The sequence below is a fragment of the Sceloporus occidentalis genome, unplaced genomic scaffold (genome assembly GCF_023333645.1).
Source record: "Sceloporus occidentalis isolate IW3139 unplaced genomic scaffold, rSceOcc1.0.p SCAF_88, whole genome shotgun sequence".
In the NCBI taxonomy this organism is placed as follows: Eukaryota; Metazoa; Chordata; class Lepidosauria; order Squamata; family Phrynosomatidae; genus Sceloporus; species Sceloporus occidentalis.
Window position 1 is genome coordinate 1,532,501 of NW_028317068.1, and position 26,878 is coordinate 1,559,378.

At 38.8% G+C, this 26,878-nt stretch overlaps 1 protein-coding gene across 1 annotated transcript in view; it reads right to left on the reverse strand.

The window, feature by feature from the left end:
- The window catches only part of LOC149284784 (brefeldin A-inhibited guanine nucleotide-exchange protein 3-like), a 64,627-nt gene extending 38,511 nt beyond the window's left edge, over positions 1 to 26,116 (reverse strand). The window contains exons 1-7 of the mRNA XM_089496201.1: positions 26,032 to 26,116; positions 21,226 to 21,277; positions 17,505 to 17,586; positions 15,950 to 16,081; positions 5,131 to 5,199; positions 3,573 to 3,695; positions 653 to 774 (exon numbers count right to left, since the gene is read on the reverse strand). Of these exons, the coding sequence (XP_089352327.1) occupies positions 653 to 774; positions 3,573 to 3,695; positions 5,131 to 5,199; positions 15,950 to 16,081; positions 17,505 to 17,586; positions 21,226 to 21,277; positions 26,032 to 26,116 (665 nt within the window). The remainder of the gene's footprint in view (positions 1 to 652; positions 775 to 3,572; positions 3,696 to 5,130; positions 5,200 to 15,949; positions 16,082 to 17,504; positions 17,587 to 21,225; positions 21,278 to 26,031) is intronic.
- Between the last annotated feature and the right edge of the window lie 762 nt (positions 26,117 to 26,878).

Genomic DNA, 26,878 nt, shown 5'->3' on the forward strand with positions numbered 1-26,878 from the left:
ACACTCGGCTGTTTGGGGACAATGTTGACTCATTCTGGGCTGTTTGGGAACAAAGATGGCATGTCCTATGTGTGTGTGTGTGTGTGTGTAATTTGGGTGCTGGTCAGGTTCTATGTGGGCAGTGTGGATGCCAGGGCTGGCTTTGGGGTGTGCAACCTGTGATCTATGCCTGTAATTTAGGGGTTTTTATCTATACCTTTAATGCTGAGTTTTTATGTGAATTCCAATTGATCTATACCTGCAAAGCTGGGTTTTATTTGCCATGCTTTGTTTCCATTCATTAATTATGTTTACCTGCAAATACAGGATTTGTATGTCTTAGTCAGTTGTTCAATACCTGCAATGCTGCTTCCATGTGTTGTTTATTTGATCTATACCTTCAGTGCTGAGTTTACATGTGATTTTCAGTTGATCTATACCTGCAATGCTGGGTTTGTGTGTTCTGTTGATTTATACCTGCAATGCTAATGTTCACTGCGTACAGACCTTTTACATTGTTTTTTATTTTTGCATAATGACATTTCAGAACTAGTGATAATGTCAAAGTAACCTTAAGTGGGATGAAACCAATCACACAGACATCACTGCCTTGAAAACAGTAGGGGGACTAATAATCAAAGAATACAGAACATGCATATCAATTTCTACTTACTTAATGACAGCCTGTAACTTGTCACACAGAACGGTGAGCACAGACACTATGTCATCACAAAGGGACTCTGTAGATGGACCACTGTCTGCGGAATGGGAAAAGGGTGAATGAACGGGGAGCAGCTAACCCAGCAAGATAACATTTTGTTAAAAAAAAAAATCTGCTTTTTTGTATAATCTATCGAAGGAGACTCAGAAAAAGGTGGATAGGTTAAATAAACAAATATAGTCCTTCTGAAATGTTGACTTTATCATCTATGATAATTGGATTTAATATAGATGCAGATTGATTCAAAATATACATATTGCCCCACTGCTTCCACATCGATATGTTCATAGAGTAAGTTGAGTACTGGTTTTGAACTCTACAATATAGTGACAGTTCTAGTATACTAATGTAATAGTCTGGTAGAGCAAATAATATGGTAAAGAGAGCATGAACAGTTTAATTACAATAATACAGCACATTAGTGTGAAACCTTAATTAGAGATGGTGAAGTAAAACAAAAGAGAAGATATATAAATACAGCATTCCATTTCCAAAGAGTAATAGAGGAAGTCTCTTCTGCAGCATTTCATGTTTCTTGCAGTCCATTTTAACAAGTTATAAAAAACAATGGCATCATGAAAGCATTGTTTCCAAAATTGTTAAAAATGTAAGATGAAATTAATACATTGTGTTTATTAAATCAAAGCTTTGTGTCCCTGCATAGAAAGGAGACACATGTATTATTTATATAACATTATATAGTGTGTAGTAGACTTCGGTAGTAGTAGTGCATTCGGATTTAGATAACGAGGGCAATCTCTGAAGAGACTGCGGATGACAAGTTGCAAAAGTGCCGACATTTTGCTAGGATTTGTCAAGTCTGATAACAAGCTGTCAATCAATGATAGGTAGAAGTAGCCAAAAAAACAAGAGGTGGTCCCATTGATGGTTATGGCTGTAGTTAATAAATCCAACAACCTGTGAGAGCTTTTCTTACTATTTTCACTGTGGTCAATCAGCATTTACAATGGGAAAGGACAAGCATTAGATATATAAATGTGCTGAGCATTTTAACTTGTCAGTAGCAGCAGTTACAGACCAATGAGGGTTGGCGTGTGAGAGTTAACTTAGCAGAGGCTGAGATGAATGCTCATTACTCACCATACTGCAAGTTAATCAATAGTTTATTTTAGTTCAGAAAATGTACTGTTGTAGGGTGGATTGGAGAAGCTGTAGTGTATGTATATAATTTGCATACACCACTTACAGTGACTGTATTAGACATCGTTTTACCAATTTATATGAATATATATATACTATTAACAAAAATATAGGTACCTTGGTTTTTGAACTCCAGAATAGCTTCTTGGATTTCTGTCCTCTAGCGAAGAGATTTAGGGCAAAACAAACAAAAAATGTATTATCAGAAGGCAAATTTATTTTTTCTTTCACTACTCCTTTTCACAAGCAAGCAGTCCTTGCATTTTAAATGTCCATCTTAAAATTTAATTACAAACTATATAAAGACTTCCTTACAAATCTTAATAGCATCTGTGGGGTTGCCATGTGTAAAATTTCAAAGAAGGAAGTGATCATTTGACCCACTGGTCTATGACTGCATAATCTCAACCTAGAAAACTATCTTCAATGGCCATTTACAACTAATGTCAGTAGCATACCCAACGGGGGGGGGGTTGTTTGGGGGGGGGTGAAGCAGTCTGCCCAGGTGCCACTCAAAGGGGGGTGCCTGGTGGGCTGGAGACCTACCTAGCAGATGTCTACGCCACCTAACGTGGGCCAACGGGTTAACTCTGGGGAGCTCACACAATGTGCGAGGAAACCCTTACGAAAAAATTACTGCAGTTTTTCTGAAGTAATACTGCAGTTTTTTGGACATGAAAAAACTGCAATACTGCACATTTACTGCAGTTTTACTGCATTTGTACTTCACTGTACTGCAGTTTTACTGCAGTTATTTTTGTAAGGAAGTACAAATGCAATAAAGCTGCAGTACATTGAAGTACAACTGTAGGTTTGCAATATAAAAAAAAAAGTGCAGCCAATGTGCAGTAAAACTGCAGTACAGTGAAGTACAAATGCAGTAAAACTGCAGTAAATGTGCAGTAATACTGCAGTAAAAGTGCAGTATTGCAGTTTTTTCATGTCCAAAAAACTGCAGTATTACTTCAGAAAAACTGCAGTAATTTTTTCGTAAGGGAACGCTTTTCCAGCCCAGGTTCCTGTTTCCCCTGAGAGGGAAAATAGAGTTTCCTCACACAGTGTGCGGGTGCAATAGCGGCAAGCTGCGGGCCAGAGGTGGCAAAGGCAGGCTGCTTAAGAGGCAGCAGTGGCACAGGCAGACTGTTTCAGGGGCAGAGGCCTACCACGTCAACATCTGGTTCAGTGTACAGTGATGGTTATTCTGTACCATATCTGTTCAGTAGATGTTATTTATTTAAACTTATTTATTTATTAATAATTTACTTTTTCATATTTCAATTTTTTTCCAGTTGACATACAGTTTACAAATTTTGTCAATATTAATGTTTTTTCGGGGGAGTGCTACATACAGTATACGCCCCGGGTACCAAATACTGTAGGTACGCCCATGACTAAGATCATATTTGCCCGCAGAAAGAGAATCACAAGGAGTAGGATGGTTAATTTATAAAGGACAACCTCAGAGAGATTTATGCTGGTGGGGGCATAGTTCTTTATTTTCTGTGCCAGAAGACCAAAAGGGTACAACCCACAGGTTAGGTTATACATTTTGTCAAGGTTGGAAATGAGGGATGAAGAGTGAGCCCACAGAATACCAGAACAGTATTCCACCATACTAATTGGTGAAATGTACAATATGGCTTTTCATTTGGTTTTAAACCTACAATGGAATATGCGAAGGAACAACACATAATTGAAACTGATGACTCACCGGGCCCTCTTGCTTTTGACGTAACTGCAATGTCAAGTCACTTAACATCTGACTGAGTGTTGCCCTAACAGCTGTATTTATACTACGTTGATTAAAACTGGAAACATAGGTTTCAATGCATATCTGTAAGAAAGAGAAAGAATAATTGAATGAATACCCTTATTGTAGAATCTCACGTATTGCTGCGCAGTCTTTGAATCATTATGGCTCCCTCAGAATATCTCTCATATTTTCTGTAGGACAGTGCTGTGAAGCACAGAGATTTTTATTACTTATTATACTAATTGCTGTAAACTTGTTTGGTCCATTTTTTGTGAACCACCTTTAAACTACTAGAGGCTAAAGAGGTCACAAAGTACTTGGCATACATTACATGTAATGTACATTACATTACATGGCTTACCAAAATGGCACATTATTAACCCCTTCATAACACAATGCATTGTCCTTAATTAATTAGCGGAGGTTGCGCATCCCCGCAGCCGGTGAATGTCCGCACGATGCATTTTACCTCTGCCCTCAAGACTTACCAGAGCAGACTCACAGGTGTCTTGCGGGGCCGGCGGGGGACATCTACGGAATACGCGTATACAACTTCCGGTGCCAGCACTTCCGCTGAGTGCCGGCACCGGGAGTTGTATACACGTATTGCGTAGATGTCCCCCTCCAGCCCCGCAAGACACCCGGGAGTCTGCTCTGGTAAGTCGGGGGGGGGGGGGGGCAGAGTGGCAGCATATCTCGGGGGGGGGGGGCAGAGTGGGAGCATATCTATTACAAAACTTTTTCTTTATAGGCCTATATATAGGCCTATATTCGGGTGCGGCCTATATCCGAGACAATACGGTATATACATATACACACACACACTAGGACAATAAGTTCTGTTTCTGAAATACAAATTTCACAGCGCAAAACTGTGATACACAAATAGGTACACAAAATTACAGGTGACAAAAGAATAAAACAAAAATGTATTCTACAGCTGTCAAACAAGGTACCTCCAGAAAAGCGAGTGGCTGCAGAGAGCGAAGAAAAGTACGATGACATAGAGCAATTAGGATATGCGTAATGGATTCTCGGATCATGTCATGTAAACGGAGGGACCCAGTTTTATGGCATGCGAAACACAACTACAGATGAAAGAGTAAACAAACAAAAGCATAAAACCATGACACTAAAGAGGATGGGTAAGAGATCTATGTACTTAATTCCATCATAAAAGGCACCACTGAATTATACTATATAGAAACATTGTGACATTCTATAAAGGGAATCTATCTAATCTTTGGTTTATGTAATTTAATAAAAATTAAGTCAGTCTTAATATAGTTAATGCTAAATGGGAAGGCCACAAAACACAGCCAGTCCTAAAGAAAAAATACTTAATTAATTAGGGCCTTTTATAAGGAATTCAAATAAAATTAAAAAAATGAAGGAAACAATAATAACGATGGGCACATGAAATGTTGATAAGCATGGTCATTTGGGTCAAGCTTGCATGACAATGTTACATATAAAACAGAGGCACGATTTTAATAACATGGCATACATTTCTTACCTCAGCAATTTTCAGCACTGCATTTCCATTTAGCTCAAATGTTGACGTATACGTAATACAGAGCAAGACCTGAAATTAAAGTTTAAAGTTTTTTTCCCGTTTTTACCATATGATTGCTAAACAATGACTTTCCTTTTTCATATTTGCTGTAACCACACAAAATAGATATCATTTTGTTCAGGACAAGCAAGGTTTTTTTAAGCCATAGAAACACATAAAACATAATAATTATGTGCTGATATGTAAAAATCTATCCTAAAATAGAAAAATAAATGCAATTTTGCTTAGGATTTCTTGCACACAGTAGGTACCACTGCTTATGTTCTGCAACATCTAATTACAGTAATACCCCACATACATTTTTTTTATATATATATATATATATATATATATATATATATATGATCTCGATTTTAATCATTTAAATATAAATTGGGCCAATTCATATGATATAATACATTACATCATTCCATCAAGTACATGAGATCCTTTGTTTTATATACCCGCCATTTCTTCTTACTTATTTATACATAAAACTCCTCCTATTTTCCTTTCCTAGACATATTACCTTTAATATGTCTATTATGGCCACTATGTTCTAATGGGTTCTTACAGCTCTTTTAACATGACATTATTCATTAGTAACTTCCATCAACCCCTAAATTGACTGGCGATCTCAACAGAACTCCCACTCACAAACAACTTAATATAATAATAAATGGTTTCTGCTCCCATTCATTATCCCTGATCACATCCACAATTTATAATATATTTCTTATTTTCATACTACTCTTTCATGGTTCCATCCTTCTGTCAACTTCCTTACTTTCCAAATATTTCATCCATGACATCCATTTATCTGTATTTTCAACTCCCTTCCCCTGAGTTAGAGCTATCATATCTTCTAATGAACAAGTTTTTTCCACAGCTGTTATCCACAAGTTGGGGCCATAGATTTCCAATGTCTGGGTATAATGTATTTTGCTGCATTTATTAGATAAATTGTTATGGACTTTTTGTAAGTTTTTTTTGAAAACCTAGTATTATGTAATAACACTGATGTAGCATCTCTGGGAAATTCTAATTTCTAAGCTGCACAACTATCCAAAACCCTCAGTGTGATGTAGTGATGGGAAGTTCGGATCATTAAAGTGAATCGGATCATTTCGATTCGTTCACTGAAATGATCCGATTCATGATCCGAATCTTCGGATCACTCAGTGTAACTCACAGGAGTTACTGTTTTCCAGTAACTCCGTGCAGGCACACTAATGATTGGCCCCGCCCCTTTCATTATGAATCCTCCCCCCTGCCTCCAGTGATGTAACATAGTAACATAGTAACATAGTTCATAAGGTTGAAAAAAGACCAAAGTCCATCAAGTTCAACCTATATACATATTGTGTCCCTACTGTGTTGATCCAGAGGAAGGCAAAAAAACCCTTATGAAGCAGATGCCAATTGCCCCATACCAGGGGGAAAATTCCTTCCCGACTCCAAATATGGCAATCAGAATAAATCCCTGGATCAACATTCTGTCCCTATTAATCTAATATCCATAACTTGTAATATTATTGCTTTCAAGAAACACGTCCAGGCTCCTTTTGAACTCTTTTATTGAGTTTGCCATAACCACTTCCTCTGGCAGAGAGTTCCATAATCTCACCGCTCTTACTGTAAAGAACCCCCGTCTGTGCTGGTGTAGAAACCTTCTTTCCTCCAACCGTAGAGGATGTCCCCTTGTTATAGATACCGTCCTGGGTATAAATAGGTCCTGGGAGTGATCTCTGTACTGTCCCCTTATATATTTATACATAGTTATTAAATCCCCCCTAAACCGTCTTTTTTCCAAACTAAATAACCCTAATTCTGATAATCTTTCTGGGTACTGTAGTCCTCCCATTCCCCTTATTACTCTGGTTGCCCGTCTTTGAACCCTCTCCAGCTCCACTATATCTTTCTTGTACACTGGTGCCCAGTACTGTACACAGTATTCCATGTGTGGTCTGACTAGTGACTTGTACAGTGGTAGAATTATTTCCTTGTCGTGGGCATCTATGCCCCTTTTGATGCACCCCATGATTTTATTTGCCTTAGCAGCGGCTGCCTGACACTGGTCGCTACAGGTAAATTTACTGTTAACTAAAACTCCTAAGTCCTTTTCCATGTCAGTCGTCCCCAGTGTTTTCCCATTTAATACATATTCCCAGCCTGGATTTTTCTTCCCCATGTGCATAACCTTACATTTATCTGTGTTGAACCTCATCTGCCACATCCCAGCCCAAGCCTCCAACCTATGCAGATCCATTTGTAATCGTGCACTGTCCTCTATTGTGTTAACCACGTTACAGAGCTTAGTATCGTCTGCAAAGATTGATACTTTACTATACAATCCCTCTACAAGGTCATTAATAAATATATTAAAAAGAATAGGACCCAAAACTGACCCCTGTGGTACCCCACTAGCAACAGTAACCCACTCAGAGTATGTACCATTAATAACCACCCTCTGTTTCCTATCACTGAGCCAGTTACTTACCCACATACACACATTCTCCCCCAGCCCAAGCATGTCAATGAAGGCAGAGAGTCGTTCAAAGATTCGGATCTTACAGGGATCCGAAAATACATTAATAATCACTGCCCCCAGGATTTACATTCCCCTTTACCTGCAACTGCACCTTAAGCTAACTTTATTAAATTAATTAAATTAACCCTCACCATTAAATTAACCCTAATAAACCATGTCTGCCCCTAAAATTAACCCTTAACACCCCATCAACCATGACTGCCCCTAAAATTAACCCTTAACACCCCATTAAGCATAACTGCCCCCAAATTAACCCTAAACACCCCATTAAACATAACTGCCCCAAATCAACCCTAAACACCTCATTAAGCATAACTGCCCCTAAATTAACACTAAAGACCCATTAAGCATAACTGCCCCTAAATTAACCCTAAACACCCCATTAAGCATAACTGCCCCAAGTGAACCCTAAACACCTCATTAAGTATAACTGCCCCTAAATTAACACTAAAGACCCCATTAAGCATAACTGCCCCCAAATTAACCCTAAACACCTCATTAAGCATAACTGCCCCTAAATTAACCCTAAACACCCCATTAAGCATAACTGCCCCTAAATTAACACTAAAGACCCCATCAACCATACCAATTTATTAGGTAATTTATCTGGAGTACATGCAATTAATTTAGGGGCAGTTATGGTTAATGGAGTATTTAGGGTTAATTTCAGGGGCCGTTATGGTTAATGGGGTCTTTAGGGTTAATTTCAGGGGCTGTTATGGTTAATGGGAACCTTACGGTTAATTTCAGGGGCCGTTATGGTTGATGGGGTATAAGGGTTAATTTTATGCTGATGACGGAGGGTTAATTTAATTAATTTAATAAAGTTAACTGTAGGTGCAGTTATAGGTAAAGGGGGGCAAACTTAGGGGAATCTAAATCCTGGGGGCAGTGTGAACATTATTAATGTATTTATTTATAAAAGTATGGTCTCAGTAATATTCTCTGTAAGATTCGGATCCTTGTAAGATCCGGATCCCTGTAAGATTCGAATCATTTGAATCATTGAATCATTCGAGTCTTCGGATCATTCGAGTCTTCGGATCATTCGAGTCTTCGGATCATTCGAGTCTTCGGATCATTCGAGTCATTGAACGAGTCTCTGACTCTGAGTCATCGTTCCTCTGTGAATTAATGAGCTGTAACCTGACCCCAGAGTCTGTGTCTGAGTGCTCTGCAGATGACTCACAGCTCTAGGATCAGGTTACAGCTGAATGATTCACAGACTGAACCGCTACAAATGAATCGTTCAGTCTACTGAACCGATTCATCCGGATCACTAAAAAGAACCGGATCAAATGAACAATTCGTTCATGATCCGGACATCACTTGTTCTGAGCCCCCTAGGGGCTGTAACACAGAAGACTGTAGGAAACCCATTCAGTCACCCTCCCCCTTCTCCAAAATCATCCAGGTGTCTAGCTGGCCTACCACCCAAGCCAGATGACATGCCTGGTAGTACCTAAAATGTCTGGCAATCCCAAGTCCTTGGCCTCCCGTACAGAAAGCTTACAGGTGATATTCTGCTCAACATAGGCTAAGATTGCCTAGCCTCTGCAGACTTTCATATAGTATTGTGAAATGCCTCAGCTATAGTATATAGAAAATGATTCCCATTGTTATCTACTACTTTCTTCACAAATACTTCTGGCTCTGACGTTATGCAGGGCATAGGCTATCAGCCTTATTTCCTCATTCATGGATTGTATTTTGGGAGAAAAACAGGGCTCTCTGTGCTTTTCTGCCCATTAACTAGAAGTTTGTTGTACAGAGAGTGAGATCCTTTATGCCTTGTGTCTCAGTCTATCAATTTTTCTGTGAGCGTACCTAGTTCTTCTGCCATCAGTTGTGTTTTTTTAAATGTGTCAATATCTCCATTATCATTTGTAGCAGAATAGTTTGAGATGGCCTTCTGTGCCTCCCCCATCATTGCAATTAATTTAACCTCCACATGAAGGTCCTAGCACCTGCCAATGGATAGGACCTTAGGGAGTATTAGGGAGTTTGTGGGAGAGGAAAACAAAATAAATCCTTGAGTATTTCCTGTGCAGGCAGGAAAAGAAGGTATTATCCCTGCCCTCCATGTGTCAATAATAAAAAAAACAAATTAAAAAGTAGTCTTTTAAACCCTGTGAATTGCCTGAAGGAGGGTATATAAGTGACCCCCAAGGCGGTATCCAACTTTAGGTCCAGCATACATAACTTGTCATACTCTAGAAGGCCCTTACATATTACCCTATATTGTATTTCTTTTTTAATACTACAGAAGTTACGGTATTTTTTTTTTAAATTTCTTTGATCACCGATCTACTGATCATACTGTCTGATCAGCCAGTCAGAGATTACAGCAGGGTCTAGACAGACCCTCCGGGGTCTCTTCTCTTCTCATGAGACCTTCCAGCTAGTGTCATTGACACCTACTGGAAGGAAATGCCCTTTTGGGCATTTGAAGAGTAACGGTATGCCGGCACTCGCTGAGTGCTCTTACACCGGACACTGTTGCCAGAAAGCCAATAATGTTGACTTCCGCTGACAGGGGAGAGTCCTGGTTGTCTAATATCTAACGACAGCCTGATTCCTCATGCTCCTTGCCACTACAAAAAAAGCTGGCATTGTTTTTGAATAGATCCTCTCCAGCAGCTTTCGCTTAGCCAGTGCAGGAGCTGACTAATGGAAGGTATATAACAGGCAGGGAGATATCTTTGGCTGAAAACATCTCCTGTATGCCAACTAGCTGGGGGGGGGGGAATATGGAGGGATTATGCAAAAGTAACACCATGAAAATTTTAAGGAACCATGCAGCTATCATATGCATTAAAGTGCATATGATGATTGGAGCCTGTCTGCAGAGCCACATTTAACGTTAATGAAGTTTTGATTAATCATCTCCTCGTAATGGAGCTCCGAATCATCACCTTGTGGTCCCCACAAGTTCCTTCAGCACTCCCACCACAGCTTCTCCAAAGCCTCCAAGAGACTTTTATCCAATATTGAACCAAAATGGTTAAAAAAAAAAATCATTCTTCAAACCAAATATTGTCCCTGGATCAACATTACCTAATCTACAGTTACTAAGTAAATAATTGCTATAACCCTGGATGCCTGTGAATGCTGGAAATAACATCCCACTATTAAAATTATTACATTAATTATATAAAGGAATTATACAATAGTACATCTAATGCCTATACTTCATAACACACATCAAGGAGGCCTAGTCTATCTTTTTTTGTGGTTAGTGGAAATATTTAAATATTTAAACGTTACCTGAAATTATATTGTTCTAAACCAATAATAACAGTAAGACTGTTTGCAACTTGAATATTTTATAGGTAGATCTAAATAGTAATGCCCAATCTTCTACGGTGCTTATGTTTTATTTTCAAGTTTTTTTTAAATATAACTTTGGTTAGATTTGCTTTTAATACTTTATTGTTGTTATTGTGCACAATGCATAATTAAGCATTTTATTTTGTGGCATATTAAACGTCCAACACTTTATTACTATTTATAGGATGCATACAAGTTCATTCCACAAAATATAGTAAAAAAGCATTTCACAAAATTGAAAATGTTTTGATGTAAACTGCACTGAAATACTTGCGAAATGCTAGTATTATTCAATTCTACATTATGGTTTGCACTGAAAATTATGACCCTAAACTATTTTCAATTTGAATTTATTAAAATTGGAAAAAAAAAACCTGTACTTGATAATGTGTATCAAATCAATTAAAACATATTAAGTATAAAGACTATTACTGTTCTATTAAGTTCTATTACATATTAAGTGATATCTGGTGCTACTAAAACCATGTGTTATGCTTCTATGAGAGCATCTCACAACCTTAATCTCAATATCCCCAAGACCATTATATTGGTCACCTTTCCCCAGTCTCCAATCTTTGGAAAATGCATTGGTCTTATACTCAACTGCTTATCTTCAATCCTCATATCCAACCACTCAACAATTCCCATCGCCTTCACTTGCAAAACAACTTTCTAATTCTGCTTTCAAGTAAGATACTAATTCACTACCTTCCAATATCCCATTTGAAGGCTCTATGTGTCTAATCTTATCTCCAAATGCTATTCTTACCTCTAATCTTCATTCTGTCCCAATTTACATCTCTCCTCAACAGCTACCACGTCTTCCCACTCAAGTCTCCAGTATTTAATCGTTCTGAACCAATTCTTATTTATATTTTAAGTACCGTATTTGCTCGATTATAAGACAACCTTGATTATAACGATCCCCCAAAATCTGAACATTAATTTATGTAAAAAAAGAAAAAGCCTGAATATAAGACTACCCTATAGGAAAAACGTTTTACTAGTAAATATTAATTCATGTAAACTATTTTTTCATATTAAATAAAAGCTATGATTGAGAAAAATATTTTTTTGTTTTTATTTCCTTTTATTTGCCAACCTGACCCCCAGTCATGCACATCTGCCCCAGGCTTGCCACTCTTATACTTATACCCCCCTTGTAATGGGTTCACCAAGAGAACTGTAGTAACTCCCAGAGATCACCCACATGTATCCCCCTTTTGTCCCCGGAATCACTTCCAGCACCAGCCAGCATGCGCACCTTAGAACCCTGCTATGTGTACCCAATAAGTAGACACAACTACCTTGAACTGAGTACAGCAGTAAATGAACAGTTTATTGTTGTAAAACATATATAGCCTCATATAGCCACTCATAGACTCATATAGCCACAGAACTTCATTAACATAAATCAACATTGATAAACAGGTACATGTTGACCCAACCCAACCTTTAATCTCCTTTAGCTACTGAATATCCCCCTGGCAGCAATCCTGTTAATGGGATTAGTTTACACAATGGAGTTCCTGCCTGTTTGGCAGCCAGGCTGGAGCCATCTCTGACTACCTTGGGGCCTTGTATGACAGGTCATTCTGTCACACCCCCTATATGCCACTCTGCCCCATAATATGCCTTTTAACCCCCTATATGCCACTCTGCCTCCAAAAATGCCTTATACCCACCTATATGCCACTGTGCCCCATGATATGCCTTTAAACACCCTATATGCTACTCTGCCTTATACATTACCACTCTGGCATATAGGGGGTCAAAAGGCATATCATGTGCCAGAGCATTTGGTCTGAAAAAAAACCTCATCTTATATTCAAGCAAATACGGTACTTCATCAGGTTAGCCTTTCCCTGCTTATTCTAACTCTAAATACTACCTAAAAATCTGCATGTTAAGAGAATCATACAATCAATACTGTTAATACCCCACAACTACTAGTTCCCTCCAGCTTCAAGATCTAATTTGAACTCTACATATGAGCTTTGCTACAATCAAATCATACTTTCATAGAAAGTCCCTTACACCGTTTCTCAATCCGACTCAACCTCCAATTATACTGTAAGCTAACATGAAAATAGGGTTCTCTTCTCCTCCTGCACCAGTGGGCCATTTTCCCCTTATGGTAATGGTGATTACTATCTATACCATCTATATCATTTATACCATTAATAATAATAAACATATGTGATAAGGCAAGGTATTTGAAGTTTGTTTTCATTGAAATATTGCGAAATGTAAAAAAAAACAAAAAACTTTGACAGAGATGACAACTTTTAGAGTCTTCAGAACAGTTCCATCAAACAATTTCACTGTAAAATTATTAAACTACAAATTTCGAACAACAAAAAAATCTGCAAATCCCGAAGCCCTATCCAAGCAATCAATTTGAAAGTCTGTGTGACCTTCCTTACTAACTATGTATATCAATACATCCTCAGAGCTCTCAATGAGCCACTAACCTTTAACTATGGTTCAATGAGTCTCAGGTCATCTTATAACTATCTAACTTTGTAAACATCTTATTGACTATTCACAGAGCTGGTCTTTCCTAAGTAGAAAAAGGGGGTTACAAGGTATGGGCATATATAGCCGTGCCTGATACTTCCTCCTGCCGTGCATCCTCCATGTCTGTGATGTCAGTGCTACAGACAACGAGCGGCGACACAGCTGTTTTATTTAGGTAAGGTAAAAGTAAGGTTACATGAGCTTCCCATGTTCCTTACTAATGAACATTAATTATTGCTCTCTTTAAAGCATTGTAGCTAAAGATCACTATTTCGGATCATATGCAAAATAACTATTGATACACTGTTTTTATGTGGCTAAATTTAGTTTAATTTAACCAAAACAGCTGTCACGATTTTTCAAAATGTATTTCACAAAGAAACAGACCTGTTAATCTGGTTCTAATGCATACAATGCATGTCCACAATAGGCTAACAAGAAGTCACTATATCTATTCTCTGGCAACTTGTAAAACAAATTAAACTCTCAAAAGAACTAGCAATAAAAAATGCAGGTGAAACACATGCTAAACTTAATTTGTATCTGGAGTAAATATAATAACTACTACTACTACTAACTACTTTTATTGTATGGCAAAAAATTATAGGCTGCACTTTTTCCACCATCTTAAATCTTTAAATAAGGGGTGTGGTCTATATACAGGGTTTAAATATTCTCAATATTTCCATAACTTCTCTGCCGATTGCTTCCTTGTCCCTGTCTCCTTTCTAATTGCTCCACTTATTCTCTTGCATCTTATGTCTTGGTCTGCTTCGCCATGAACCAGGCCTCCCAGAGTACTTCTGCAAAAGGGCAGAGCTTCCGGGCACACTCTCTCCCTCGATTAGAGGAACACGGAAGAGGCTGTCCCCGTGACTCTGCTCTTTTGTGGACGTACCACGATAGGCCAGAATAATGCAGACAGAGAAGTTATTTAACCCACTGATATCAATTGAGGCTGTAATGCCTAGATGTTGAGGCATTCAACAATACTGAAAACTGCAGCAGGAGCCCTGTCTGATCGCTACATGGAGCGTCAAACTGTGCACCTACTTTAAAAGACCTTAGGAGGCAATCAGGATGCACTGTGACCGCTCCAGGGAGAGGTCATGAGCACTATAGCAAGAGATTTTGCCTTTTGCAAGATGGCGGTGCCCTGAGAACGCTAAGGTACTACATTCAACCATGCAGGTCAATGCAGCCCAGCTTACTAATCACAATGTGATTAGCAAAATAAAAAAAAAAAAAAAAAAAGTTAAATAAAAATTTGGTAACATGTAAAAATAATTCCCACCACCAGGGAAGCATCCGGTACCAAAATAATGTAAAATAAATAAATAAATATATATATATATATATATATATATATGGTCAAGGAGCTGGATAGTCCGAACTACCTCCGCTGACTTGTGCTCTCTTAGCCTGTGACATTCGCTATTTCCCCGGTTTCCCAGTCACTAGCCGAGACTCAGTGTAGGGTATAACCAAAACGAAGACTGATTTATTTTAGACACACAGGGCTGGATATATCCAGCAAAACACACATTAACATAAAACAAGATATTGGGATACAAACCACCTCCTTAATCTGCCTCCCAGAGACAACAGGGGCAGTAACGGGATTAACAATACAATGGGGTCCCTACCTCCGCTATCTATCACAGGTCGAAACCAGTTCCAGCGATTCCCAGACACCGGAAGTGACGGCATGACGCTTTGGCGGGAGATTCTAACTTCCCCTGCCGTTCCCTATTTAAACCTTCTCAGTTCAGTTATGCCTTGCCTGATGGTCGTCTATGCCTTGTGCTAGTGCCCAGATAGCGTTTACCTTCCTGATTCCTGTGTTTGACCCCGGCTTGCCTGACTACGTTGTTATCCTGTATCCTGACCTCGGCTCGTTTATTGTTTATCCTGATCTCCTGAATCCTGACCTTGGCTACGTTTATCGGTTATCCTGCTCTCCGGAATCCTGACCCCGGCTTGTCTGAACTGTCCTGGAGTCCTACCTGACCACGGTGTCTCCTACTACTTGTACGTGACAATTATACTTGTTTTTATTGACCTATAACTTACAAAAAAAGCAAAAATAATAAAAAAAAAACCAAACATTTGGGATTTGTAAACTCTGGAAAAATATTAGAATCGATTTAGCATTTTTTTCATTAGCTTTTGGAGGAGATGAGTAAAAGATTTTTAAATAAAAGTCACAGTATCTAAAGAAAAATGGAACTAATGACTGCACTAATCCTCAGTACCTGTGAAGAAGATTATTTAAATGGTTTAGGCAGAAAAGCATTTAAACTGTATATAGGTTCTTCTTGATATAAAAAATATAACAATGGTGTTATTACAATAGATGTAGATCTATGGATTACACACCTTCATAACTTCAACTTGCAGATCCTCATGGAGCGAAGGAGTCACTTTAACCGAGTTCAGCATTTGGTTAAGCAGCTGCCGCTCATCAGTGTCTGTTTCCACGGATACAAATCTGTCGTCAGCCAGGAGCTTCTATGATAAAACATCAATACAATAGTGAGGTGTCGGCACTGAGTTTATTGATCGTGCTGATGCATGACTTATTACGTGTTGACGGCCATGGAAACGGAAGTTTATCTTTATGGTTTGAGTCATATTTTGCAGACATACGTATATGCGGCACTGATTAAAAACTAAGCAGAAACATTAAACCATAGTTTTCTGCACTGATATTAAACAGATGGCTAATAATAGGGTTGCCAAGTGGCCATTGTTGCATTGAAGAGTCCAGTATTCAGCATTTTGTTAAGGAAAAATAATATGTTCATAGTTCCCAGCATTTAAAATTAGAAAACACCTTTTATATATACCGTATTGGCTCGGATATAGGCCACCCCCGTATATAGGCCGCACCCTAAAAGTTTGGTGCTTTTTTAAAGAAAAAGTTTTTTTCTTTAAAAAAAGCACCAAAAAAACATGCTGCCACTGTCTCCCCCCCCGATATATGCTGCCACTGTCCTCCCCCCTGAGATATGCTGCCACTGTCCCCCCCGAGATATGCTGCCACTGCCCCCCCCGAGATATGCTGCCACTGTCCCCCCCCGAGATATGCTGCCACTGCCCCCCCCGAGATATGCTGCCACTGTCCTCCTCCCCCCCCGAGATATGCTGCCACTGTCCTCCTCCTCCCCCCCGAGATATGCTGCCACTGTCCTCCCCCCCGAGATATGCTGCCACTGTCCTCCCCCCCCGAGATATGCTGCCACTGTCCTCCCCCCCCCCGAGATATGCTGCCACTCTGCCCCCCCCCGACTTACCAGAGCAGACTCCCGGGTGTCTTGCGGGGCCGGCGGGGGACATCTACGCAATACGCGTATACAACCTCCGGTGCCGGCACTCAGCGTAGATGTCCCCCGCCAGCCCCGCACGACACCCGGGAGTCTGCTCTGGTAAGTCTTGGGGGCAGAGGTAAAACGCATCGTGCAGACGTGGAAAGTGCTGGCAGGGGAGGCTGTCTGAGCATATCGGAGAGTAGGATGCAGGTCCCCTGCACCGCTGTGGGGGATCTGTATCCTAACCCTGCTGCCTGCCCGGTGCCCGGAACAGCATGTCCCGGGCGTCGGGCGCTAGACCCCGAATATAGGCCGCACCCCCTTGACTTAAAGTGGGGGGGAAAAGTGCGGCCTATATTCGAGCCAATACGGTATATGTTAATATATATAACCTTGAAATGTCTTTATCCACTACACAGAAATGGTTTGATCCTAAATTTTATTTGAGCTACTCACAGGTGACATCAAAGGGCATTGGAAAGGGCATGACATAGTAATTTATCAAAAACAAAACATCAGCAGACAATAGCAATATATATATATATATATATATATATATATATATATATATATATATATATATATATATAATGTAAACATTATAAAATGTGGTGAGAGGTTACCTGCATTCCAGCCAGTGCATGCTGAGCCAGCTTAATATTCTTTGACTCTAATCCAAGTTGGAGGGGATAAAGGCATTTTTCCCTGCAAACAAGATATGAATAAAAATAAATACAGATTAGAAATTATTTTGAAGAAGCGACCATGAAGCAAAACAATCAAACATACATCATCAAGGATTCATACTCATGTACATCTGCAAACGTGGTGTACATGATAAAATGTTCAGCACGTGACAAAGGGTGCTACATTGGAAAAACAGGACTTAAGCTGCACCTCAGAATGAACCTACACAGAAGCTCCATCAGAACCATGAGGAAGACAAATATTGCACCCCGGTAGGACATAATTTCACATAGAATAATCACTCCATCCAAAACCTGAAAATTAAAGTACTCTAAGGGAATTTTGAAGGCTCTCAGGAAAGGAAAACATTTGAGATGAAAATTATAACATTCTGGTTTCCTGACATACTACCAGAACTTCATATGAACATTCATCTTAATGTTCAATGTGTGTCTAATTGGTGTTATTGTCTCTGATGTGTTAATGTGTTTAATGTGTTTAATGGTTTCACTTTTGACACAGTCAACCACCCCCTTCTCCTTCAAACCCTCCATGCTTTGGCATCTGTGACACGGCTCTTCCATGGCTTAAATCCTACCTTTCTGATCGTACTTTTAGTCTCATTCACTGGAACTTGCTCCTCTCCCCTACTGCTGTCTATTTGGTGTTCCTCAAGGCTCAGTTTTTGGGCCTTTCTCCATCTAAACTTCTTCCCTTGGTTTCCAGTACCAACTATACGCAGATGACACCCTAATCTATATTTCTGCCGGCGCTTTATAAATAAATGTAATGTATATGCCTAGGTTTATTTGTTCTGTCTTTTGGTTATCTCTCTCCCTCTCTGCATTTTTCACTTCCAGGCCAATTATTTATGACACCCCCTCCCCTTCCACTGTACCATTACTTATTTTAAGTTATAACCTGTGTCATGTTGATCAGTATTGCTTCAGACCTGATAAAGAGAGAATTACTCTTGAAAGCGTAACCCCTTCGTGACAAAGGCTGATTTTACTTTTTGTACCCTTTGTGACAATGGCCGTTTTAACATTTCTGCGCTACTCGTGTTTAGCTGTAATTTTCTTCTTTCCCGTTTACTGAACCCACACACATTAGATATTTTTTTTTTCAGGACAAGAAGGGCTTTCTTTAGATGACATTGTTTTGATTGTATCATATTATTTACTATTAAAAAAAGTATAAAATATGGTGAAACATTTAGAAAAAAATGACTGTTTCTAACTTTTAGTTGAAAAATCTTTTACTGATCTATAAAAGGTAATGAAAAAAACCTGCTAAATAGATTCTACTATTTGTCCTGAGTTTAGAAATACCCAATGTTTTTATGTTTTTTTGCTTTTTTCTACACATTATGGGGCAATATGTACAGGTAGCGTTTTGCTATTTCAAAGCCATTTTTTCCAAATCTGGTAATTCTTCCCCCCATGTGCCATTTCGGGTATCTTTGAAGCCGGCCAATGCAATTTACCCCATCAAGTCATATATTTTTGAAAACTAGACAGCCCAAGGTATTCCAAATGCTAGTATTTTAACCCTTTCCAAGCACTAATTCTACCATCAGCCTTTAGCAAACTATATGGTAGTAATTTTTTTGCATTTGTTTTTTCACACACATTTTACTTCAGGTATAAATAAACAGGTTCTGGTATATGTCACTATCATAAAACACCCCAATATGTGTTTAGCAACATCTCCTGAGTACAGCGATACCTCACATGAATGATTTTGCCTGGCTGTTTGGGGGCAAAAGGGCCACATTTGGGTCATGCGCATTTTCAATGTTAAACTTTGGCGTTTGGTGATCAACTGCCCATGTCCTATTTGGCACATCTTTGAGCTGGGACATTTCAGTGTGCCCAATAAAGCCATATATTTTTGAAAACTAGACACCCCAGGGTATTTCAAATGCTAGTATTTTAACTCTTTCCATGCACCATATCTACCACCAGTATTTGTCAAACTTTGTGGTAGTAATTTTTTTGCATTTGTTTTGTCACACACATTTTATTTCAGGTAAGAATTAAAAGGTTCTGGTATATGTCACTATCACAAAACACCCCAATATGTGTTCAACAACATCTCCTGAGTACAGCGATACCTCACATGAATGATTTTGCCTGGCTGTTTGGGGGCAAAAGGGCCACATTTGGGGCATGCGCATTTTTCAATGTTGAACTTTGGCATTTCGGGATCCACTGCCCATGCCCTATTTGGTACATCTTTGAGCCGGGCCATTTCAGTGTGCCCAACAAAACCATATATTTTTGAAAACTAGACACCCCAGGGTATTTTAAATTCTGGTATTTTAACTCTTTGCATGCACACATTTTACCACCAGAATTTTTTCAAAGTCTGCAGTAGTATTCTTTTGTCTGCATTTTTCCCCACACACCTATGTTATGTATGAATTTACAGCTCCTGGTATATGCCGCTGTCACATGACACCCCAATATGTGTTCAGCAACATCTCCTGAGTACAGTGATACCCCACATGCATGGGTTTGTCATTTTTGGGGGGAACTAAAAGGCCACATTTGGTACGTGTGCATTTTTCTAATTGGAAATTAGATGTGTGGCCATCCTTCCCCCCCGTGTTAATTGGGACACTGTTGAACCCGGCCAATTCAATTTACCCCATCAATTCATACATTTTTTAAAAGTAGACACCCCATGGGCATTTAATATGCCAGTATTTTAACTCTTTCCATGCGAGAATTGTTTTAAGCTAATATGCTAATTTTAGGACTTGCTCACAAAAATATATTTTATATATATATATATTTTATTTTTTTTTGGCCTTTTTTAAAAAAAAATTAACATTTTTTTTCAACTTGAAGGTTCCCCTGAAAGTGACATTAGTGGGAAATTATTTTACATTTTACTGTTTTTTTACTATTTTTTTCTAATTATTATTAATTTTATTTTATTTTTTAATTTATTTTTACTAATTACACTGTGAATAGAAAGCTCCATTGACTTGCATGGTTGAATGCAGTACCTGTATTCAACCTGCAAGTGGAGCCAGAGTTCTCTAGAGGTTCTGGCGACCATCTAGCGAACTTTTTCATCTTTATTGGTTTTTTTCCTGGTCACAGTCACAGTCCATCCTGAGGTAAGTGTTTGGTGTCGCTGGATGCCTCCTGATCGTTGATCGCCTCCTAAACGCTTTTAAAACGGGCGTCCGCCGCCATACAATGTATGGCGGATGTTGACGCCCCGGGGAGGGGCCAGAGATGGCCCCTTAGTGCTGATCGTGGCGTTGCTGAATGCCTCGAGGTCGAGGCATTACAGCAACGCCGTTTGGGTGCAGAAAGCAAACGTAGATCGCTTTCTGCACCCGTTTAAAGGCGTGCCGGTCCTGGCACGTCAATTGTCGTAAACGACACGTTTTTCCGTGACGTGTCCGGACCGGCAATTGTCATCAAGGGGTTAAAGGTAAAAAAAGGTATCACCGCATATTCTGTAATACTCTGGGTTTTTTTTCATATTTACTTTACTTTTCTCCCCAATTTAAATGGAAAAAGGGCGGGGAACGGGGCGTGTCAAAACCCTGCTCCCCGAGAGTTCCCAGGTATGATTATGACAAACCAATGCCATGGAGCCCCCAGTTTCAACTTTTATTTTCTCTAAGCCACTTACCTTAGCAGGTAAGGAGGAATCCTGGCTACACCTTCAGGAGATTCTAGCATTTCTGCATAGAGAAAAAAAAAACATTAATTATTGGCACAAGAACATCAAGGCTCCCAGAATCAACTATTGCAAAATTAATGCACTGCTTTGTCACAAAAATAACCTTATTTTAAAGAATTCAACAAATACACGAACCATGCTTCAGTTCTATTTTTATTATGATGGGGAATAATTAATTCATTTAACAGCCTGTTTAATTTCACTGTCTGTGCATACTGCGCTGTTGAAATAAAGGGTCTGTAGTTCTAAGTCAGAGCTAAAGATCAGACTATCATACTTAGTCAAGATTTTCTTTGGTAACATCTAAAACAGGGGCAAAAAAACTAAGAAAACTAATTTAAAACAGAAATTTGGTGTCAGGGACATGTTTTTATCATTTTATTAATATTTGTTTTACAATTTGAATTAAATACTTTTTTCAGATGTCTGCTTGTATATATACAGCCGTGGTTCTCCAGATATGGAATGTGTGGTTACCTCTTAGGTAGAGTGACATCATAGTAGCAAAAACTGCCTGATGCATACTTTGAAACTCAAAAGGGCTTGACCTCCTGTATACATAATTTGTATGTTTGTATATTTTAATATAGCTGCCATTTCTAAGGACATCTGGCAATGAATGCACAGAAATAAATAAAAATGTAGCTACGGGCACTTTGAATGAATGTGTGGAATATTCAATAAATTATTGCCCTGATTATTTTATAAACATGCCAGATACATACTTTTTTTTTTTTTTAAATCATGGTATCTCCCAGTACTCGTTATTTTCTTCACCATTCATACCTGTGTGTATGTTTCCAGGACCAGACACAACTTTAACCCCTTTAACAAAAAACAATGTACCAACTACATCATAAAAAATAGAAATGGTCCTATGGAACCAGTGACGTAACCAGCACTGCAGTGTTTTAAAATCACTACCATGTCACTGCTGTTGGTGACTCCTCCATACCCGAAAGGTCGAGCTACAGACAGTTCCCTGTATTTCCATGTAGATTGCTTCTATTGTAAATTACATGAATGGGTAATGTCAGATGACAAAGGCAATGCTTAGACTGTAGGGAAAAAAAGTTTTTGTGTATTTTATGTTCAAGATTTATTCTAAAATATTTTTTTTAGAATAATGACCATAGACCATAATTATAAATTATTTGTTTTAGTAGGTGGTTAGTGTGGAATTTGGGTTTAGGTAGGGGTTTATAAAGAAAAAAACTTAGAAATGTCCTTGATTTTGAAAGAAAAGCTCATTTTGTCCACTAAAATAACATCAAATAGATCAGAAAGACATTGTAGATGTTGTTAATTCTGTAAATGTCTATTGGAAAGGGATAATTTTTTATGGAATATCTTCATTGACATACAGAGGTCCTTTATCAGCAACCATCACTCCTATGTTCCAATGGCACATCGTTTTAGCCAAGTTTAAGTTTAAAAGGCCAATTAATCGATAGAAAACCCTTTTGCAATTATGTCAACACAGCTATAAATGTCCTTGTTTTCCATTAAAAATGGCTAAGTGACCCCAAACTTTTGTACAGTAGTATATTATTTTGAGGGCGCACTTACAAAAGGTATAGCAAGAAACACAAAAAACTGTTCTGAGCCGGACATACGAATGTGGAAGTGTTTGTGTACCGTATTAGCATGGATGACACAGGAAGGCTGTTTGGGGGCAGAAATGGCCCAGGAAGGCAGTTTTGGGGGCAAATGTGGCACATGTTGCTTGTGAAGTCGAGAGGGGGCGAAGGTCTGTCCCCCAGGTACTTATAGTATTTGGGTCTTTAAAAACTATTCAAAGCTATTTTTATGTATAAGGATTGTGGCGTGTTGACCGTGCAATAAAACATATGGGGCTGGTGTGCAAATATTTCCAGGGATGCTTTTCATTCCCAGTTTGGCCCTGTCCTGAAGGGGTTAAACTAATTTAGCTCTTTGCAATTAGCAGGACTCATTGTTTTCAAGGTTTTGTATGTTTTTCTTTAAAGCAAGCACTGTGCTTTATACAATACTTAGGCATATTATGTGAACAAAGCACATGTGACTTACACCTAACAGGATAGAAATAAACCATGGTTAATGTATAATACGGCATTTTATTTATTGCCTACAAAACTTTTTTAAATTAATAAGAAAGTTGCTATATACTACTGAACACAAAATGGTTTAGATGGTTTGAAACACACTCAATTTTATTGAATATGTTCTATATGCTTCAGACAAAAAGAAATAAAAATTATCTTAATGCACACAGACATAGGATGTTGTGTAACTAACTGGTATACTGCTGAGTGTACATCATACAAATGGCATCAGGTAAGGGTCGACTAACCACACACAAATTAAATTATATGTGATCCTGTGGCAACATTATTCACCTCAAAGTACCTAAAAACCACCATCTTGACAAAATATACAAGTGCAAATGATGTGCTGTTTGCACTTGTGAACAGTGGAGACAATAACAGGACCATGGAAGAAGCAGGGAGATATGGCTTCTTCCTAAAGCAAGTGTTTTTTAACATTTGAAATAATGTATATTAAAGTAAATTAATATGTATTCTTCTTTGGTGGGGCTATCCGGGACATTAAAGTGTCTATTTAAATATGGACAGCTTTGAGGTTCCCAAAAATTGTTACTTAAAATATTATACCTGAAAAAAAAAGATATAAAAAGAAATATACAGTAATTATCTTTAGAAATGTGTAACATTTCCTCCTCACTGACTTTTTGATGGATGATGCTGCAACTTAAAAAGTCATGAAAAAGTAAAATTGGTAGTTGAAGAAACCTGGAGTAAAGAGAGTATTCCTATACACCCTGAATTTATCTTTCTCATGTAGAAGATAAATTAATCACTCAAGTCCATGACACATTAAGCAATATATCAAAAATACGGTCCTCTTGGATATCACACCTAATGGTAAAGTTTACAACTAGGATTAGTTACACATCAGCGTGGCACTAGATTAATCAGACAAAAAAGGACCATCCACATGAGGTGTTGAAGAATGTCTTTGCTAAACAGAGCAGAAGGTGCAAGAGACTCAACAACCCTAGATATGTTTTGGCCTCTGTTGTCCTCATCAGTTATGCTTCTAGGCACAATGAGAATGGAGATCCTTGGCTGGACTCACCTTTACACTAAATGTAATTCTCCCAAGTAAGGATTCCCCTTAGGCAAGGCCACTTAAGTGTTTCACCGTGTACTTGCACAACATCATTGGTGCTGCTCGTGAGGAGTGTATAGGCTACTATTAAAAGGTTTTTAACTGCCCGATATTATTCACAGCACCAGTTTATTGCTAGCAAAAAGCTAGTGAAGGAGGATACCCTGTCATCTGAGTGTAATTCAAGCAACCTGGGCTATAGTTTTAATTAGATGCCCTTGTAACTAACCTACATAACAACTTTTAAAGGAACTGTCATGTTATTTTTTACATGACTGTTTCTACTGTTAAGAAAACTGAATCTGCCACTGTGCCACCCCACTGATGCCGCTTCACTTGCAGATCAGTTTGGCCATCCCCCTTCCCATAAAACAACATGCTAGGACTTTAGCATACAAATGGCATGGATGGCAAGGTTCAGTACTATGAGAAGATAAACAAGGAATTTGTAAAAGCATTACGCTCATTGCCAGATTCCATGTGCACAGTCATGGGCTGCCAGCACGTCAGCAAGTAGGTGGCAGGCAGTGTTTGCTGATCCCTCAAAAGAGTGCGTAACAAACTATTTAATCTCTTTAAATGTTAGGGGGTGGTACATATATCATTTTATTTTAAACCTCTATACCTATCTCCCTTGGCCTGCATCTTTGACTTTCCCAAACTCCCTAATAGTCACTTGCACGCCTCTGTTTTTCTACACAAATATGAGCTCAATTTATTTTCTTTCAGTTTTCAACACAGAAGCATAGGATTTGACCTCAGATAAAACCATTTGACCCAGCATGTCAAAATGCCCTAAAATACTAAATAGACCTGGAATATGCAGCCATCAAGTTTGGACCTATAAACGGTGTATTTTATGGATGACAATGGTCATTTACACCATGTATCTTAGGTATATGTTTAGTTTACCATTTTAGATCCTGCTATGTTCATTATTTAAATTAATCCACACTAATACAAAACCATAGAAGACCTCCAAGTATTACGTTCATGTCATCTGATGGATTTCCCAGTGTAGTGATGAATGTGCAGAAGGGTGACAGTGTGAAGAACAGCTGATCAGCACAGAATTATTTTCTATTCAAGACCATCTCTAGATTGTCAGCTTGTTTGAGCAGGGCCCTCCTCACCTGTTGTTTCTGTACGTTAAATTATTATGTTAGATACACGTTATGTTCCACACATTGTATACTAAACATGTAAATACATTTGCCACACCAGAGCCTCACTGATACAATTAAGGACCATGGACAGTAGCTTTCTGCAGCAGACCCTTACAGTCAAATCAATACACCCAGCCATTTGTCCCATTTCATGCCTGCTCATAGCAACGCTTATTAATTAGGCACTCTGATGGTTACATGAGTTTAAAAAAAAAACACAGTTGTTTATATGGGCCATTTTATATGGCTTTGATGATCTATGCTTTTTCACCAATATTAAAACCTGATCTGCTCAGAAAACGAACTGCAATTCTATGCTATAAAGATAAATCAATGGCCTCTGACGTCATCATACAGTAGCACACGTTCTAGATCAGCTTACATTCCATGCAGAACAGGTGCAGCTACTTCTACGTACCGATTGCCAAGGAACAGTTGTCCTTAATAGCTTTGTATTTATTCCCGGTTGCATCTTTTTGCAGTTTTTTCAGTATATCTTCCATGGCTACGCGGAAGGGAGATCTCCGTAAACGTGATGATGCTCAGTAATAGGCGATAAGCCCAGGATTTCTTAAGATCCCAGCCCCCTTTTAATGAAAGGTTCAGTGCGCAGCAGCAGCATCCGAGGATCCCACAGTTGATGAATCATCTCTTAGATCCATAGGGACATGTGATACAAATAACAGCCTCAGTGACTGCTACAGCCAAGGGGGTGGAAGGGGGCAGATCTTCTTCATGCAGATCGAGGAAGACGAAGGAGGGGATAGGCTTTCCTCAGATGGTTATTAGCCTATTACGAATTGTGGAGTGCTTGTTAGGGGAAACAATCCAACAACAAATACATAGGAAGGGAGGGAGCTAAAATACGGCATGGCATTTCCTGTGGGACGAATGAGCTTTTAGAGTAATAATCTATTGGCTGTGCGGGTTAGGAGGTGTGTGTGTGTGAGCATGCGCAGTAGGGTACAGGCGAGACCTGTGCTGCTAGGTTACCTGTAAAATGACTAGGTTGTATGAACAATGTAGGGATGTACAGATGACAACAGAGCCAGCATGGGTTTTTCAGCTAAAGAAGATGAATCCATATAGATCAATATTAAAAGCCTCAATAAGCACCAAGTAGCAAAATAATACTATGTGTGTATATATATCTATATCTATAGATATATATATATATATATACATATACACACGCACTACCGTTTTTGTGTCAATTTGTTTTTTGCAAATCTTGTCCATTTAAAAAACACTAGATCAGGGGTTCT